The sequence below is a fragment of the Hemibagrus wyckioides genome, linkage group LG11 (genome assembly GCF_019097595.1).
Source record: "Hemibagrus wyckioides isolate EC202008001 linkage group LG11, SWU_Hwy_1.0, whole genome shotgun sequence".
NCBI classification, from domain to species: domain Eukaryota; kingdom Metazoa; phylum Chordata; class Actinopteri; order Siluriformes; family Bagridae; genus Hemibagrus; species Hemibagrus wyckioides.
The window spans coordinates 14,190,829-14,205,769 of NC_080720.1; the positions used below are offsets into that span (position 1 = coordinate 14,190,829).

The following is a 14,941-nucleotide window of genomic DNA, read 5'->3' on the forward strand; positions in this document are numbered from 1 at the left end:
GCACACAGTCATGCTTTATTCCTTTATTAAATGTTCCTGGATATTATTATAGCCAGTAACAGAGCTTATTTGTCCGTCACCTATACAGCAATAGTTTTGTCCAGGTTTTGCACTCTTCATGACCAGCACAACCATTATGACATGATCCTGTCTATACCTAAGCCTTATAAAATTATACATTAATACTAGTGATGCCTGTGTAGAGTTTAGAAAAGTTCTTATGTGCCCAACCAAAGCAGGAGCTGTGTTCGTGTCTGTTCACTGATATGAGGATGTCTCAGGCACTCTCTTTCCTTTAAAACTTTAGTCCATATTCCTGGGGAGTGCTATTGTAATACTATTTAGTGCTAATGAGGAGAAAATGCTAAAGGCCTCCTTCATATGAGCTAAGGTGTTTTCCATCGACAAGGTGAGGTAGAGGCTTTTTTATTAGTATTGAAGGAAAAAAAAAGTTTTCACAAGAATCAAGCAGGGATAATTACCACTAGTCTAATTTAATGGGGATAATTACACCTGACTCAGGCATGGAAGTTATGAGTAATTAATGTTTGGGAACATTTACCTGAACATTTAGTGAAGCCATAACTAGTAGCAGGTATAGTCGGAGAGAGAGTCACTTTGTGTTGAAGTTTGTCTTGCTTATTCTAAGTGTCTAATGACTGATGAGTGAGTATGAACCCAATTCACCTTCCAATAGTGCTGTGATACTGAGATCCATCCAGGCTTTTGTTCTCTTCCCATGACAGCTGTTGTGTGAACAGAACACAGGGAAGATGTGATGAAGGATTTGTCTGCCTGTATTTGGCTCGGTCAGTACATTTCAAAGGCTTAAGGACCCTTCTCTGACATTTCACATACATAGCTGCATGATAAGCCTACTTCTTATGTTAGGCCAAAAAAATTCATAAGGGTGTCAGAGCTGCAAAATAAGGTCATGCTAAAAGAAATGTTTGACATGTAAAGGTATTTTTTGTCGGCCAGGTGAGTTCAGTAAGGGCACATTTTCATTGAATATTTCATATTCTTCATATTTAAAAAAAAAAAAAAAAAAAAAAAAAAAAAACTCTGAAGCACAGTGCCAAGCAGACATACTTTTAATGTATAAATTAAGGCATTGTAGACCTCTTCAGGTCTCTAAAGCATTGTTGGATTGTTCATGAAACAAGGATGAGAGTATGTGAGTGGTGATGTCGAAAGCTATGTCATGTATAACGTTATTAACAGAAGACCTCCAGTTTTCTGCTCAGACGGAACCAGCCAAGTGTGCAGCCATGAACTCAACGTTTGGTATGAAATGCAGCTCAAGAATGTGTTGGTCATTATGGCCAGCATACGCTTGGCCTCTCTCTTATATCAGAGGTCTGCTTCAGGTGGTTGCTGAAAAAAGCCTTTGTGTCAGCCATGGAAGAAAGAAAAAAAACCTAGGCAAATGGCTGAATCCTGTATAGCTCAGACTTCTGATCATTTTTTTAGGCTTGGTATCCAGTGTTACCATTAATGACTTTTTACTGTTTCTACCTGCTTTTTAGGCAGACGCAATTAAACCTGCACCCACAGTCCTTATGAGATTCAATTGTTTCATTGGGAACAGCAGTAGCGTTTGTTCTTTCTTCCTTAGCCATTTTATCCCTACTTCTTACCAGTTTCTCAAGCAAATGTTTTTAGATCTTGTTTCAAACCATGATGTATCATTCTGCTTTGCATTTTCAAAGCCACACAATAGTTCATGATATTTATACTACAGCACTGTTGAATTATTATTTCAACTGTATAGGGTATTGATTATTTTTCTTAATCAGCTTTCAGTCTCCATGGTGTGTACTGTAGGTTTTTTATTTAACAAGAAAAAAGTTTAATATTTATGATTTGGCGAACATTTGTTCTTTACGGAAATTAACATTTCTGAATGGAGTGTTCGGTTCAAGCAAGATTTCTGTCATAGGGAAACCTTGGCGCTTTCCAGGTTCTTTCTAAAAAATATCTTTTTATTAACCTCAAATATGAGAGACTGGTGAGGGAATGAAGTGATAACGTGGGTGATGACAGGAAACAATGTTCCACAACATTAAATATAGCTATAATCCAATAAGAGAAATATAAGTTGGGGAAATTGTTGCCATATACGAGGAATGAGACTCTTTAAGATAGGCTGTTGTATGAGAATGATCAACTTTATTCTCATAACAACTTAAATCAACTTCTTGTAACAGCAATAGCATATATAATAGCCCCAGTCTGGAATGCAGATCAGTGCAAAATTAATTAATTATAAGATTTTTTTTTTTTTTTTTTTTTTAAACCTGTCCATCAACTGCATGCTTTAATATTCTGTAATCTCCTTGGCTGTCAGTGGACCGCTTGTGTAGACAGGAGGACAGGCTTTTAATCAAGCCCCAAACTGTGTAGGTCAAGCCCTAATCACAGTCTACCTTACGCCCTCCACTTCGTCTTCACGTGCTCTTACAGGTCCTGTACAGTGTGCATTAGTGTAAAAGCGCAGCTCTGTAGGTTTGTTTGAGGTTCTAACCTGCTGTTAATACCAGATGGCCCATGTCAGAGCCTGAGACATTCAGTCTGACGCAGCAAAGTCACTTGATCCATCTGGAGGGGTTGAGGTCAGGGGGCATGTTTGGTGAAGTCTGCTGCCGCCAGAAAGAGGCACCCCACGCAAGAATGAAGAGGGCAACTCTGGTGTCAAGTAGCCCAAGGAAAACTTTTGCTTTTAGAAACTTTATACGTTTCTGAACATTATAAGGTACCCCCTTTTACCATGGGTTTAATCTTCAGTCTGTTAGTATTCAAATGTTCTCCCAGCTGTTCTACACTGTTTGTTTAAGAAACAAGTGCACCCTACAAAAATCACCATGTTGCCATGGTAATGGAAGACACGTAGAGTTGCAGCTCAAATGGATGATCCGACAGCGTTCAGCCCTCTCAACTGCTCATTAACATACCATCCCTGAACCAATGGGGAGGTGGAGGCTGCTCGATTACTTAAAGGGGGACTGCCTATTACAATTGCCCCCTCCCCAAATCCTTCCAGGAGTGAAAACCACCACAGTTCGAGTGGAGATCTAACCTGGCTGAAATGTAGAAACAGACTTCAAAACGTCTAGTTTAGGTTCCAGGTGTGTAAACAGGCTTTATGACCAGTTTCCTTTTCTTTCTTTCTATTTTTTTTAATGGAAACAGTAGATGTTTGAAAAGGCTCCTTCTCTCACTAGGGACTGGTCAACCATTGTCCTTCCCGGTCTTTGATGTGATTGTGGAATGCAGTGCCTGAGGAGTCAAATGGAGCAAACCCGGAATCAGATTTGCTTTTCTGGGAAGCTTGATTAGGATTTTTTTTTTGTTTTCCTTCTTGCCTTGAGGGGTCTGCTTGGTGAGTTTCGAGACTTTGTTAGCTTCTCTTGTTTGCTCCAGCATCCGTTTGTCTCATACCTGCCATGCCTTTTTATCTAACCGTCTTTGTGGCTTAACCTTTTATGAAACAGTGCAACTTCTCTTTCCTCACATGTTAAGGAGTGGGGGAGTGGCTGTTTCAATGTGCAACCTGTTGCATGTGCCATCTTGAGCTGGTTTTCATAGCCTTGACTTACAAAGCAAAATATTTGATCATCTTTGCTGATTAGCTGAAAGGTCTCTTTAATCCCCCTGCATTTTATAATTATTAGTTATTTATTTTTTATTTTCTACGTTTAGATTTTTTTGCCCCCCAGACTGCCACAATGTGCTCTGAATGCTTTCGTACCAAAGAGTCGGGATTGGTTGTTGCCTTTTCATTAATTTGTTTGTTTTTGAATGTGTCGCTGAAAAAAAAAAAACTAATTCAAAGGGACTTTCCTTTGCTAGCCCCCCTTCCTGGCCTCCATTCTCCATTCTGGGCTCTGCTGATCCAGTCCACTGGCATATCTGCGCTGGACCAGCTGTAGCCCTGACAATGGCAGCCACATTAGCATCTGAATGGCTAGCGCCATGTGTGGCTAGCATGCAGGCACTTGAAGCATTGCAGTGTGAAACAGAACAGCAGGGGAAGCTGTTCCTTTTGGACATTTGGATCTCTCTTTCCTTAATTTGTCGTGTATTAATCTGTTCTGGAATCTTTGCTACATGAAACATGACCATCTCGATCAAGTAGCCGGGGAAGTTTGGTTTTATTTTAACATACCTGAAAGAAAGTCTGAAATCTAATATCCGACTGATGAGATATGAGGCAAGCTCACTGAGCAAGTGTAAGTGGAATTTTTAGCTTTAAACAATGGGCTAAATTATAAAGGAATTTTCATTCGAACTGGCTCAGTCACTCAAAGCAAAGAGTGGCCTTGTCCTCTGTAAATTTATCATTTAAACAAATTCCTCAAGAAGTCAGTTTAACGTTCAAGTTAAATGGTTAGGTTCTAGTGTTACCATTGATTCGTATTTCTTGTTACACTGTTCAAGGAGTTCTTGAAAGTTTGCCTTGAGACTAAAAAAAAAACCTACAGTAAGTAGAAATTTGACATTGCATACCGTAAATGTTGCATCTAGCTTTTTATACCGATTTTTATGTCCATTGTATGTAAAGTGTATATTTTTAGAACGCTTCAGGTTGTCTAAGATGTGTTAATGGAGTAGCTGCGCTGCTCTTGGTGAAATAAGCCAATAATATGCACATACATTTACGTGCTACAAAAACAATTATGCACGGAACGGACAGATTTTCGGGGTTTTTTCAAGGATTTTTGTGAGAACTTGAGTAAATTTTGCAATACAAATACATAGTTTTTCTGATAAATATTGGGTATGTTGTTTAAAGGATTTATTAAAAATGCAGACTAGGGTAGTTATATAACTTTTTGGTACTGCTTGACTGTGCAGGTCAGTGTCAACATGCTGGTAACAATTCATCTAATTGGTAGAAGCATAATTACAAATTATGCATTATGGGCACGGTTGCATCGCAAACAAAAAACTTGTACTCTGCAGTGTGGTCTATTCGATGTATAGATTGGTTTGTTTTTATATCTTACACTGCATTTGCAATGTTTTATATAATCTGTACTGCAGACTGTAATTGATCAGAAGGTATTGATTAATTTTCTCTAACGCTAATTCTAGCTGTAAGCTTTATGTTTACATGCACATTTGAATGTGTTATACTTTCTGTAGTAACCGTGTAATTTATGTGCTTTACATTTTCTTTATAGCATGAGAAGCTAATTTTCTTTGCCATATTCAGAAAAATGAGGCTGGTGAGGGAACATCTTTTTATAGTCAGTTTAAGTGATGAAAGAAACTCGGTTGATTCACAAACGCTCTAAGACAAGATTTAACAATAAATGGATAAAATGTACATGTCAGTCCTTAAGTAATTATTTAGTGCTTTACATGAACAAGGTAATTACTGTTGACCTAAACCTAAAATACAACATTTACTCATGGCATGTGTAATTGTTGCTGCTTCATATGAATGTCTGAGTAGGTCATAGGAGCTTAGTTGGTTTCATTTGAACTTATTGACCAAGCTTAAATCCTTTAAGTTAAATTAAGTCCTTAAAGATTTTTATATTTTGGCAAAACACAGTTGCTTATTTTTCTTCAGATAGGTTTGTAGCAGTCGTATATTCCTCCTGTTTTGATGAAGCTGAAAGATAAACAGGTATTAGCTATAAAATTGTCAGCAAGTATTTGTTTTATTACATAAAATCTTTAGAATTTACACCAATCAGGTATAACATTATGAGCAGTGGTAACAGTGGACCTGTTAGTGGGTGGGATATATTAGGCAACACGTGAACATTTTGTCCTCAAAGTTGATGTGTTAGAAGCAGGAAAAATGGACAAGCGTAAGGATTTGAGCGAGTTTGACAAGGGCCAAATTGTGATGGCTAGACGACCGGATCAGAGCATCTCCAAAACTGCAGCTCTTATGGGGTGTTCCCGGTCTGCAGTGGTCAGTATCTATTAAAAGTGGTCCAAGGAAGGAACAGTGGTGACCCAGCGACAGGGTCATGGATGTCCAAGGCTCATTTACACACATGGGGAATGAAGGCTGACCCATGTGATCGGATCCAATAGACGAGCTACTGTTGCTCAGATTGCTGCAGAAGTTAATGCTGGTTCGGATAGAAAGGTGTCAGAATACACAATGCATTATGGGTCAGGGCTGTTTTGGCAGCAAAAGGGAGACCAACACAATATTAGGCAGGTGGTCATAATGTTATGTCTGATCAGTGTATATAGTGACGTATCGTGCATTTTTTTTTTTTCGCCACAAGAGGTCTCCAGTCTCCTGTATTTCCTGCCAGGTTTTCATTAGAGAATTCATAGAGCACAAGATTAGCATCAAAGCCAAGGCACTAGAGTGGCTGATCTGGTGCTAGGAAAGGTTTTAGCCACTGAACCCCCGTCCGTGCTTGGACATGTTGGATTCCCTCTGGGACTATATGGCTGAAGTCGGAAGTCATTGCTCCTTTTCTACTTGCTTATGCATATTTTTTAGAATAGCACAGTAATATATTTTTTAAAATTCCATTATGGTTGGAAATACAACATTTTAACATATATCATTTTGAATGTACTCTATTTTTCTGTTAATTGTCCATAGCACTAGTTTGTACTGCTATCCTTTTATTGTATGAGCCAGTTTGTTTTGCTTAAAAGAACAGCACTAGAGTTCCTGTCCATCAATCTCCACTGAGGTCAGAGATTCAGTCTGTGTGTCCCCCTCCCTCTAACCCCCTTCAGGAGGATGAAAATGGTGGATATTGTAGCACAGAAAATGCCGTCAGAGAGTGACGTTCATGTGGCCCGGAGCTTTCTAACGAAGATTTTGCGAAGTTCAATGAGGTATAGTATTAATGTAACCACCAGCCAGTCCCACCCTTTTCCTGTGCCATCCCATTCATACCAGATCTGCTCCATGACTTCATTCCTTCCCGTGTTGTCTGTCATCCTTTCTCCGAAAATGCTAATTGTAACAATTCTTAAGGTTTGCAGTCGCTTTCTCTGTTACTCTGTGTGGTAGTTTGTAGTCTTTCCTGGGTGTTTCCAGTAGAAGGTAATTTATGTGTTTAATGTCATGAATAAAAGTGTTTTAATTATGTGGTTGTTTAAGATTAGTTTATTTGACGATGAGATTGATCACACTAATGTAATGTATGCCTGTTGACTTTTCCCCTGCATGCTTTGCAGGAAGAATCGTTTCAAAGGGTATGTTTTAATGCAGTTAATGTTTTTGTTTTTATTTTAATTTTAATGCAATTAATTTTTGTATATTTTTTTTTATTAAAGATTGTGGGTGAGGTATGTGTCAGTGCATGGTTTGTGCATAAGAAAACTTTGTTATTTTTGACCATTCAGTTTTTTTGTCATACATTTAGCAACATATGCATGCAGATAGGTAGCGGTTTTGTATTTTTTTTTGCCCCCCTCAACATCATATGCCAACACTAATGATCATGAAGGTAGGTTTTATTGTGACTTTGTTGAAACCTGTAGTTGTAGTTGCATGTTGATGCTTTGCATTGTAAAACATTTTCTTTACTGATCTTTCTCTCTCTCTCTCTCTCTCTCTCTCTCTCTCTCCTTTCAGGAAAAATGAACCCATGAGCAGGCCTCACTCTTGGCATTCCACCAAATTCAATGAGAACCAATCAGACACTGCCAAAACACAGTCCACACCCTCGCCAGTCTGGCAAACAAGATATGATGCAAGGTAAAGAACACTGTTTAAACATATCATTATGCCACTCTTAAATCAAGTAGTTTTCTTCCACTGTTATTTCATGCAATCCTTTAGTCTCAGTCTAGAGCCTAAAATGTATCCTTATTTCCTTAGCTCATTCTCCTCTGACCTCCCTACTGGTTGGGACCAGCCTAATTTGCGCAGAGTATCAGACCAGTTCAGCTCCTTGGGCAGTATGGATAGTTTAGAACACGGCTCTTACCCCTATCCACCTGGACGCCTGTCTCCAAGCAAATCAAACGGCAACAGTGTTGAACATTTAGTGGGTGGAAAAAGAGATTCTGCCTATAGCTCATTTTCAACCAGCTCAGGGACACCTGACTATACGCTGTCCAGAAGCAACGCAGCTTCTACAGAGAACATGTTGTATAAAGTTAACCAGTGGGACTCAGGAAGTCGGCCTAGCAATGGCAGACACAGTCAAAGCCTAAGTGAAGGGGTCCGACAGGATGATAGAATTGGTTACCTGCAGCCACCTTCAGTAAGCAGTGGTCGAGAAAGCCCAAGAACAGAGGAGCAACCAGGCTACCGGCATTCTGCTTCAGGCAGGTCCAGCATCGCACCTGTTTGGCATGTCCCTGATATGAAGAAGACCATGGCCCCATCACCTCCACCACCTGCCCCACCAACACGCAGTGATAGTTTTGCTGTGACCAAGATTCATGAAAAGGGTATGGTGTCCAGCCACCCAGAGAATCATGGAATTCATGCCCAGTCAAAGATTCAGGGCAAAGGATTAAAGATCGCAACAGAGGTGTCTGAAAGTAATCAAAGGATTTACCATGCAACTGAGTCAGGCCTTGAAACATGTCAAAACTACAACCCGCAGCCTAAGAGTGGCATGATTAATTCATATGTTGCAGGTGATGGCTATAGTCAACAAACACCTCTTCCAAACTCAAACAAGAAATACTCACCATCCAGCACTGATCCGTCCTACACTCAGTTTGCCTACCATAAACGTCAGTATAGTGATGAGAGCAATTTTCATGTGCCCCCCAGGACCCCATCTACAGGCAAGTCTCAAAGTTGCTATAGCAGCATGCAGGAGTTACCCACCAACAGCCATGCTCCACTCTATAGCCAGAACCAGATCAGAAGGCATGTTGGATCACTGTCCAGCACTGCTATTGACCAAAACCCTGACAGTCAAACCTCCAACAGGTATTACTGTGTCACATCTCGACAACCCTCTCAGGGAGGGTCCCAGGCCTCTTTCTTGCGGGTGGAGGACAGGAATGCTAATTCTGTGATGGAAATCACACAAAGTGGAGGTGATAGAACTTCTGTAAGCTCTCAAGGACAACTCAAGGACAGGTACACCACATCTCAGGTACAGCACCCAAATAACAAAGACAGCAATGGATATTACAGACAGGTTGACAGTCAGCATCGGGTGTACACTGCAGTTAATAAGTCTGCTTTTGATGATGCAGCAACAAAAGGTTTGGAGGTCAGAGGACCCCAGAAGCAAAGCACTGTGACCAATTCAGACAGCCATTTTATCAAGCAGGGAAAGATCTCTGAATCTTACAGATCTGGAGAATCCTCCAAAGAACATTTTCCATCTAAAAGTGAGATCACTCTGTGCCCCCAGAAAACCCCTTTGCTGCACTCTCTTTCACAGGACAGCAGTAAAATCATTGATGTAAAAATTGAAATGGGTAGTGGTGATGGACAACAGGAGTTCGTTGATCCAGAGAATGGCAGGCAGGTTCGACGTAGTGACCGTTTTGCCACCACATTGCGAAATGAGATCCAGATGAGGAGAGCTCAGCTCCAGAAGAGCCGAAGTGCAGCGGGCTTGAGCGGGACAGCTGATCCTGTAGAAGAGCCTTCAGTTTGGAAGTCCACAGATATTTCTTCACCTTCCACTGATGGTTCCTTCACTAGTGCCTACAAAGACCATCTGAAGGAGGCCCAAGCTCGAGTCCTTAAAGCTACTTCTTTCAGGAGGAGGGACTTGGAGCCAGTGCTACTAGAGCACCCAGGAGCTGAAGTTCTGTCCACTTCTCGCAAGGATACACCATCTCTACCAAGTGTATCTGAGGTCCCAACAAGTAAGCCTGCTCCAGGTACAAACCACGTGCCCCGCATATGTGGCCGGAAACGTTTTTCAGTTGAGAAGAAAGTACGGTCCTTCTCTGAGCCTGAAAAGATTAATGAGGTTGGTGTTGATGAGGAGCCAACTCCACAAGATAATGAGGCATCTTTAGTCAACAGGCGTAAAGTCTTTGAGGCAACAGGAAAACCTGCTTATCGCAAACCCATGTTGAAGCCAAATCTGCAAATATCTGAAGACTCTAGGTTGGACAAGCCTGAAGAATTGCCTCAGCCTGGACGAAATGATGCCACCAAGAAGGATAGCGATAGTAAGGCAATAGATAGTGGCTCAAATTTTTCACAACGACTGGGCACTTTTGCAGAGTATGAGGCCACATGGAACACGCAGAGAAAAGTAGATCCCAGGACGCCTGGAAGGTACCACTCAGCCGATAACATCCTCGATTCAGCAGTGGATGAGCGCCATAAGCCCTCCTATTTCCATGAAAGGTCACGCTCCTCTCCTTCAGAGGACTTCTATGGTCAGGTTAGTATTTTCCTTTTGACAAAAATAGATTCATTTATCTGAAACCCATGCCTTATCATTGTGTATTATATATTTGTAGATATATCTCTGTTTTGCCCTTTTAGAAAGCTTGTTTGCTTTTAATGCTGTTTAGACAGGGTGGCTGATTGACTAGTGACGAGAATAAAGGCAGGGCCTTAGTCAAACATTAAGCCATGTCTAAACAAAAAGTCACGCCTTCAGACCAGAAAAGTAGCAAGTGTCAAGAAAGTCACCCTGAGTATATTCTGAAGTTAATCTCACTTTGAAACAGTAAAACCATTTCATTGTTTTATACAAGCTTCCTTTAGAGCTTCTTTTGTTATATGCCTTAAATTATTGAAGGCTGTATGCGCTATATTCTCTTCAGAACATCCCAGTGCAAGGGAGGAAGTCAGCTGAGTACTGTCCTCCTGAGAGACAACTCTCTGATCATGACAACTCTACATCAAGGTGAGTACAGTGTTTTTTGTATAAACAAAACTGTAGTGTTCCTACAATTACAGCTAACTTTCTGCTTTATGGATTCTGTATCAAAGGTCTCAGTAGTAGGATATATATTTTTAAACATGATATTTTTCTCAGATTAAACCTTTCCCACGTACTGTCTTAAAAGTGTTGAAATATGCATCTGTTGGAACATTTTATTTGTCCTGGTGTGAGAATGTTAGTCTAGGCTTTTATGAAAAGGCACCTACAAGAAATTGAGCATGGGCTACTTCAAATGCATAATAAATGTTCGAAAACAAAGGTCTGTTCCAAATAAGACCTATGTACTCAAGATCTAATAGCAAATTTTCTGAATATGTCACAGTACTATTTGCAGACAATGTTAAGCTCAATCATGCTTCTAATTATTTATACCACAATGTTGTTAAAATGCCTATTTTGATTGGTCACTGCCAGCAGCTCTGACTGTAGTGCCTGCTCCCATACATTATCATTTTTATATTAACAGCTAATACAAATAGACTTTTATAGTAGACGCACAGCATAATCTAAGCCTAATAATAAACAACCTTTAAGTTGTGGTGTTATTTAACAAATATAAAAATATCATATTAATATGATTAAGCCTGCAAGCACTTGTTTAACATTAATAGAGGGAGTGTCCACTGTCAGTGTTTTGTAGCTGAGTTTTCCTCTACGATCTTAAAGCCAGAGCTTTTTCTGTTATTATTAACTAATGACTAATAACTGAAACTTATTTTCACCAAAAAAAGCTCATCTGTAAGGGTTAATCAATGGACCTCAAAATCAGCGGAAATGCAAAAGCAAATGAAGATTCCAGTTGTGTTATATTTTAACATAAGGTTTGCAGCTGAATTTGAATGCAGACGTTTTTAATTATGCACAACGGAAATGCCACCTATTTTCTAATTAGCATTTCTATATAACGCTTTATTATTTATATATTTTGTACACATCGTGTTGCTTAGTCAAGTACCCTTGGTTGAAACCGTCTTAGTGAAACAAAGTCAGTATTCTGTTGTTAGCTCAAACAGCGGCCCCTTTGTCGACCTCCCAGGCATGACTACAGTATAGCTTTGACCCAGCTGTGACAACACAGCCCTCCTCAGTGCATGGGGTTTTGTGTGACGAGACATGACTTTGAAGTGTTTTAATTGTTTCGTTCCCAAAAAAAGCAGGAAAAAATCCTGATTTTTTAATTTTTTTTTTACATGACCAGAGAGAACAAGAAGCTGTGTTAAAGAAATTAAAATGTATTTTATCTTAAATTAAAAATAGATTTTTTTACCTTTAGACCATCAATGAAAATAACATTTCTTTCCTCTGTATTGTATTTTATTCATATCGCATTGTATCGTCAAATTGAGTTGATTTTTCTGTCATTATACTATATCACTTTGATTCTACAACATACATGTTCTCAAAGGCAACATGGAATAAATGTCATTATGCAACATAAGACTGAAATCTATACACAGGGTTCATCAGGTGAATCTAACACATACAGTAGTCATCTGAGGCACGATGATCAGCATGTAGTCATGAAGATTTACCTATGAGAGGTTGTCGCTGAAGTTCGTAAGACAGATAGGCGTTAATATTCCCATGAGTTAATGAGTTTCAGTAGCTAATATCTTCCTGCTTCCAAAGCATACACATCTGCAACTGAGTTTTATCAGACTGCAAAGCACTAAATGTTGAATCTGGTGAAATCTGATGCTTATAACTCCATACAGAACCAAGTGGATATCAAAACCATGTGAGACCATGTAAGGAATAAAAGGCTTTTGTGTGACTCTGTGCTGTGGTAATGCAGAGAACAGAGGCAGAGCAAGCTGCTTTTTCTGCAGACTAGTTTCACTCTGGACAAATGTGATCTGCTTTTCCTTAAAGGCATCTTCATTTAAATAGTTGAGGTTGAGAGATTTCCAAGGACAGTGGTTCATCAATAAGATCCCCTTGTCTGTTATGCCTGTTTTCCTTAAGCATATTAATTCATAGTATTGTGTGTATGATTTTTTTTTTTTTTTTGTATTTTTTAACCTAAAATCTTGCAAGCAAAGTGTGCATACACACGCTGTACAAATGACAGTGTATAGAAAATGTAACACATTTATGACTTAATAAAATGAATCACAATAGCATTTATGATCAAATGAATAACAAGAAATGTATACAACCGAACAAAACTTGCAAAATTAATGAGCGACTATTACAGCACTAGTGTTTGTGAGCAAGGATCAGTCATGTGAGAGATGACTTAAGGCTTATGTTTAAATGCCATGTAGATGATAAGGTAAAATGTAGATGAGACTGATCTGGATGCCATTTATAAGCTTGTAATTTTTGAACAGTAATGATTTTTCAGATTTTTTTTCCTATAAGATTAGGTTATAAATGTAGAGGTAGATGCAGCATCTTTTGGTGGTACTGAAATAAAATCTTTAAATGCAATGTTCTCAGATTTCTTTTTTTATAGTGAAATGCTTGAGTCTGCTTACGTATGTTCAGGAAAGTCTCTAGTTTCAATGCTATATATAGTAGAATTTTTACAAATAGGGTTTTCCCAGGGCAATTATCTTTGCTTTTATATAAAGTTAGCTATATATATATATATATATATATATATATATATATATATATATATATATATATATATATATATATATATATATATATATATAATTTTTTTTTTTTTTTTTTTTTTTTAAATGAATTGCTCTGTATAAGGTGCATTTCTGCTTCTCATGTGCTGTTTTCTCTGACCACAGTATTGACCTTTGCAGGTATATTTCATTCTCTCTCTCCCTTCTCTGCATCATCTTTCGGACTTTGCAGGCTTCTCCTCGTTCTCTGTCTGTCTTCTTTGGGTAAAAGTAAGGGGTGGTTCACTTTAATTAGCATGTTGCCCACTAAACCAAACATCCATCATCATAAGCTTGTTAAATTGCACCCTATAAAATTATCATGTCTTCTCCTGCCTGTAATTAAGGTGTTGTGAAGAGCATGTTTACTGTGCGTGCTGTCCGCAAGTCGCTTTGAAGCTCACAGAAGGCTGTTTAAATTAACTCGGGTTCGATTCAACAGCAGCCTTTAAAATCACACTCGGATAAAACTTGCTATTAGGCAGTCATGTCATTAGAGATCTTTTTTTTTCTTTTTTTCTTTTTTAAAAACAAAACAAGAATTATATTTTAGTATTAAAAAGGTGTTTTAGAATGTACACGCAGGTATGTGTGTCGGGTGAAACCTGGTAGTTCATTCAGGTGAAACTCAGAGCTGTTAAGAATCTAGTTTAAACAGTCCACTTAACTTTATTATGCCACACAACCTAACTTGCATGACAAAAGCTAGCGTAAAAGCAGGGTTAAGCTGCAAGCGGCCCCACCCAGGTGAGCTTAGAGCTACATTGCTCCAGGAAGCACCTGTCACTGCAGACAGCCAGATCTTTTCGCTACTATGAGACAGCCATGGTGAGTCCTAAGTCCTAATTTTTGAAGGATTTATGCTGATAAGTTGCACTGTTTTAGCTTTAGGGGGCTGTGCTTGTTTAAAAGAAGAGAAGGTTAATCATTTTCACCATAGCTATGTAATATGGAAGCTGCTAATGTCTGAAACTGGGGAGAGTTAGTGACCAGCGCTGTGATTGGGTAGTGTTATACCTGTCTCTGTGCATTCTGTGTACTCCGTGATTACAGACTATCAGCACTTAATTAGTGGCTCACTGCATGTCTTTGCATGCTGACATTAAACACACCTATTCTGCACGGCACATGCATTACGCACATATAACCGATTCAAGCATCTGTCCTTCCTCTCTGTATGAATCTTCGACTCTCTAGTTGAGGGACATGTCCTCTGCTATTCAACTGCACATGTGTCTGAACTGGCTTTCACTTCTTTCCACGTGTTGTTGCTTAACATTGTAGATTATGCCTATTACTTATTTATCACTTATTAATATGTCATGCAGCCTGTGCATGTCTTTGCATGTCATGTTGCTTTTTGTCATGTTCCTTCAAAAAGGATTTTCCTTTTTGTTTTTTTTCCTCCACTCTCTTTTCTCTTCTTTAGTCAAAATGCCACTTTGTCTCTTTCTGTGAAGTCCAGCTGTTGCTTCTTCTTTGTGCCTAACA

At 39.1% G+C, this 14,941-nt stretch overlaps 1 protein-coding gene across 10 annotated transcripts in view; it reads left to right on the forward strand.

Annotated features, from left to right (window-relative positions):
- Window positions 1-14,941, forward strand: part of shroom2a (shroom family member 2a) — a 45,845-nt gene that overhangs the window by 24,301 nt on the left and 6,603 nt on the right. For 5 of the 10 annotated variants that reach the window (XM_058401922.1, XM_058401930.1, XM_058401921.1 and 2 more), the window contains 5 exons: window positions 6,727-6,828; window positions 7,174-7,191; window positions 7,574-7,696; window positions 7,820-10,316; window positions 10,705-10,787. In XM_058401922.1, the coding sequence (XP_058257905.1) occupies window positions 6,727-6,828; window positions 7,174-7,191; window positions 7,574-7,696; window positions 7,820-10,316; window positions 10,705-10,787 (2,823 nt within the window). Of the gene's footprint in view, window positions 1-3,115; window positions 3,383-6,726; window positions 6,829-7,173; window positions 7,192-7,573; window positions 7,697-7,819; window positions 10,317-10,704; window positions 10,788-13,588; window positions 14,279-14,941 lie in introns of those variants that run through there. The other 5 variants (XM_058401928.1, XM_058401929.1, XM_058401924.1 and 2 more) reach the window with 5 other exon arrangements.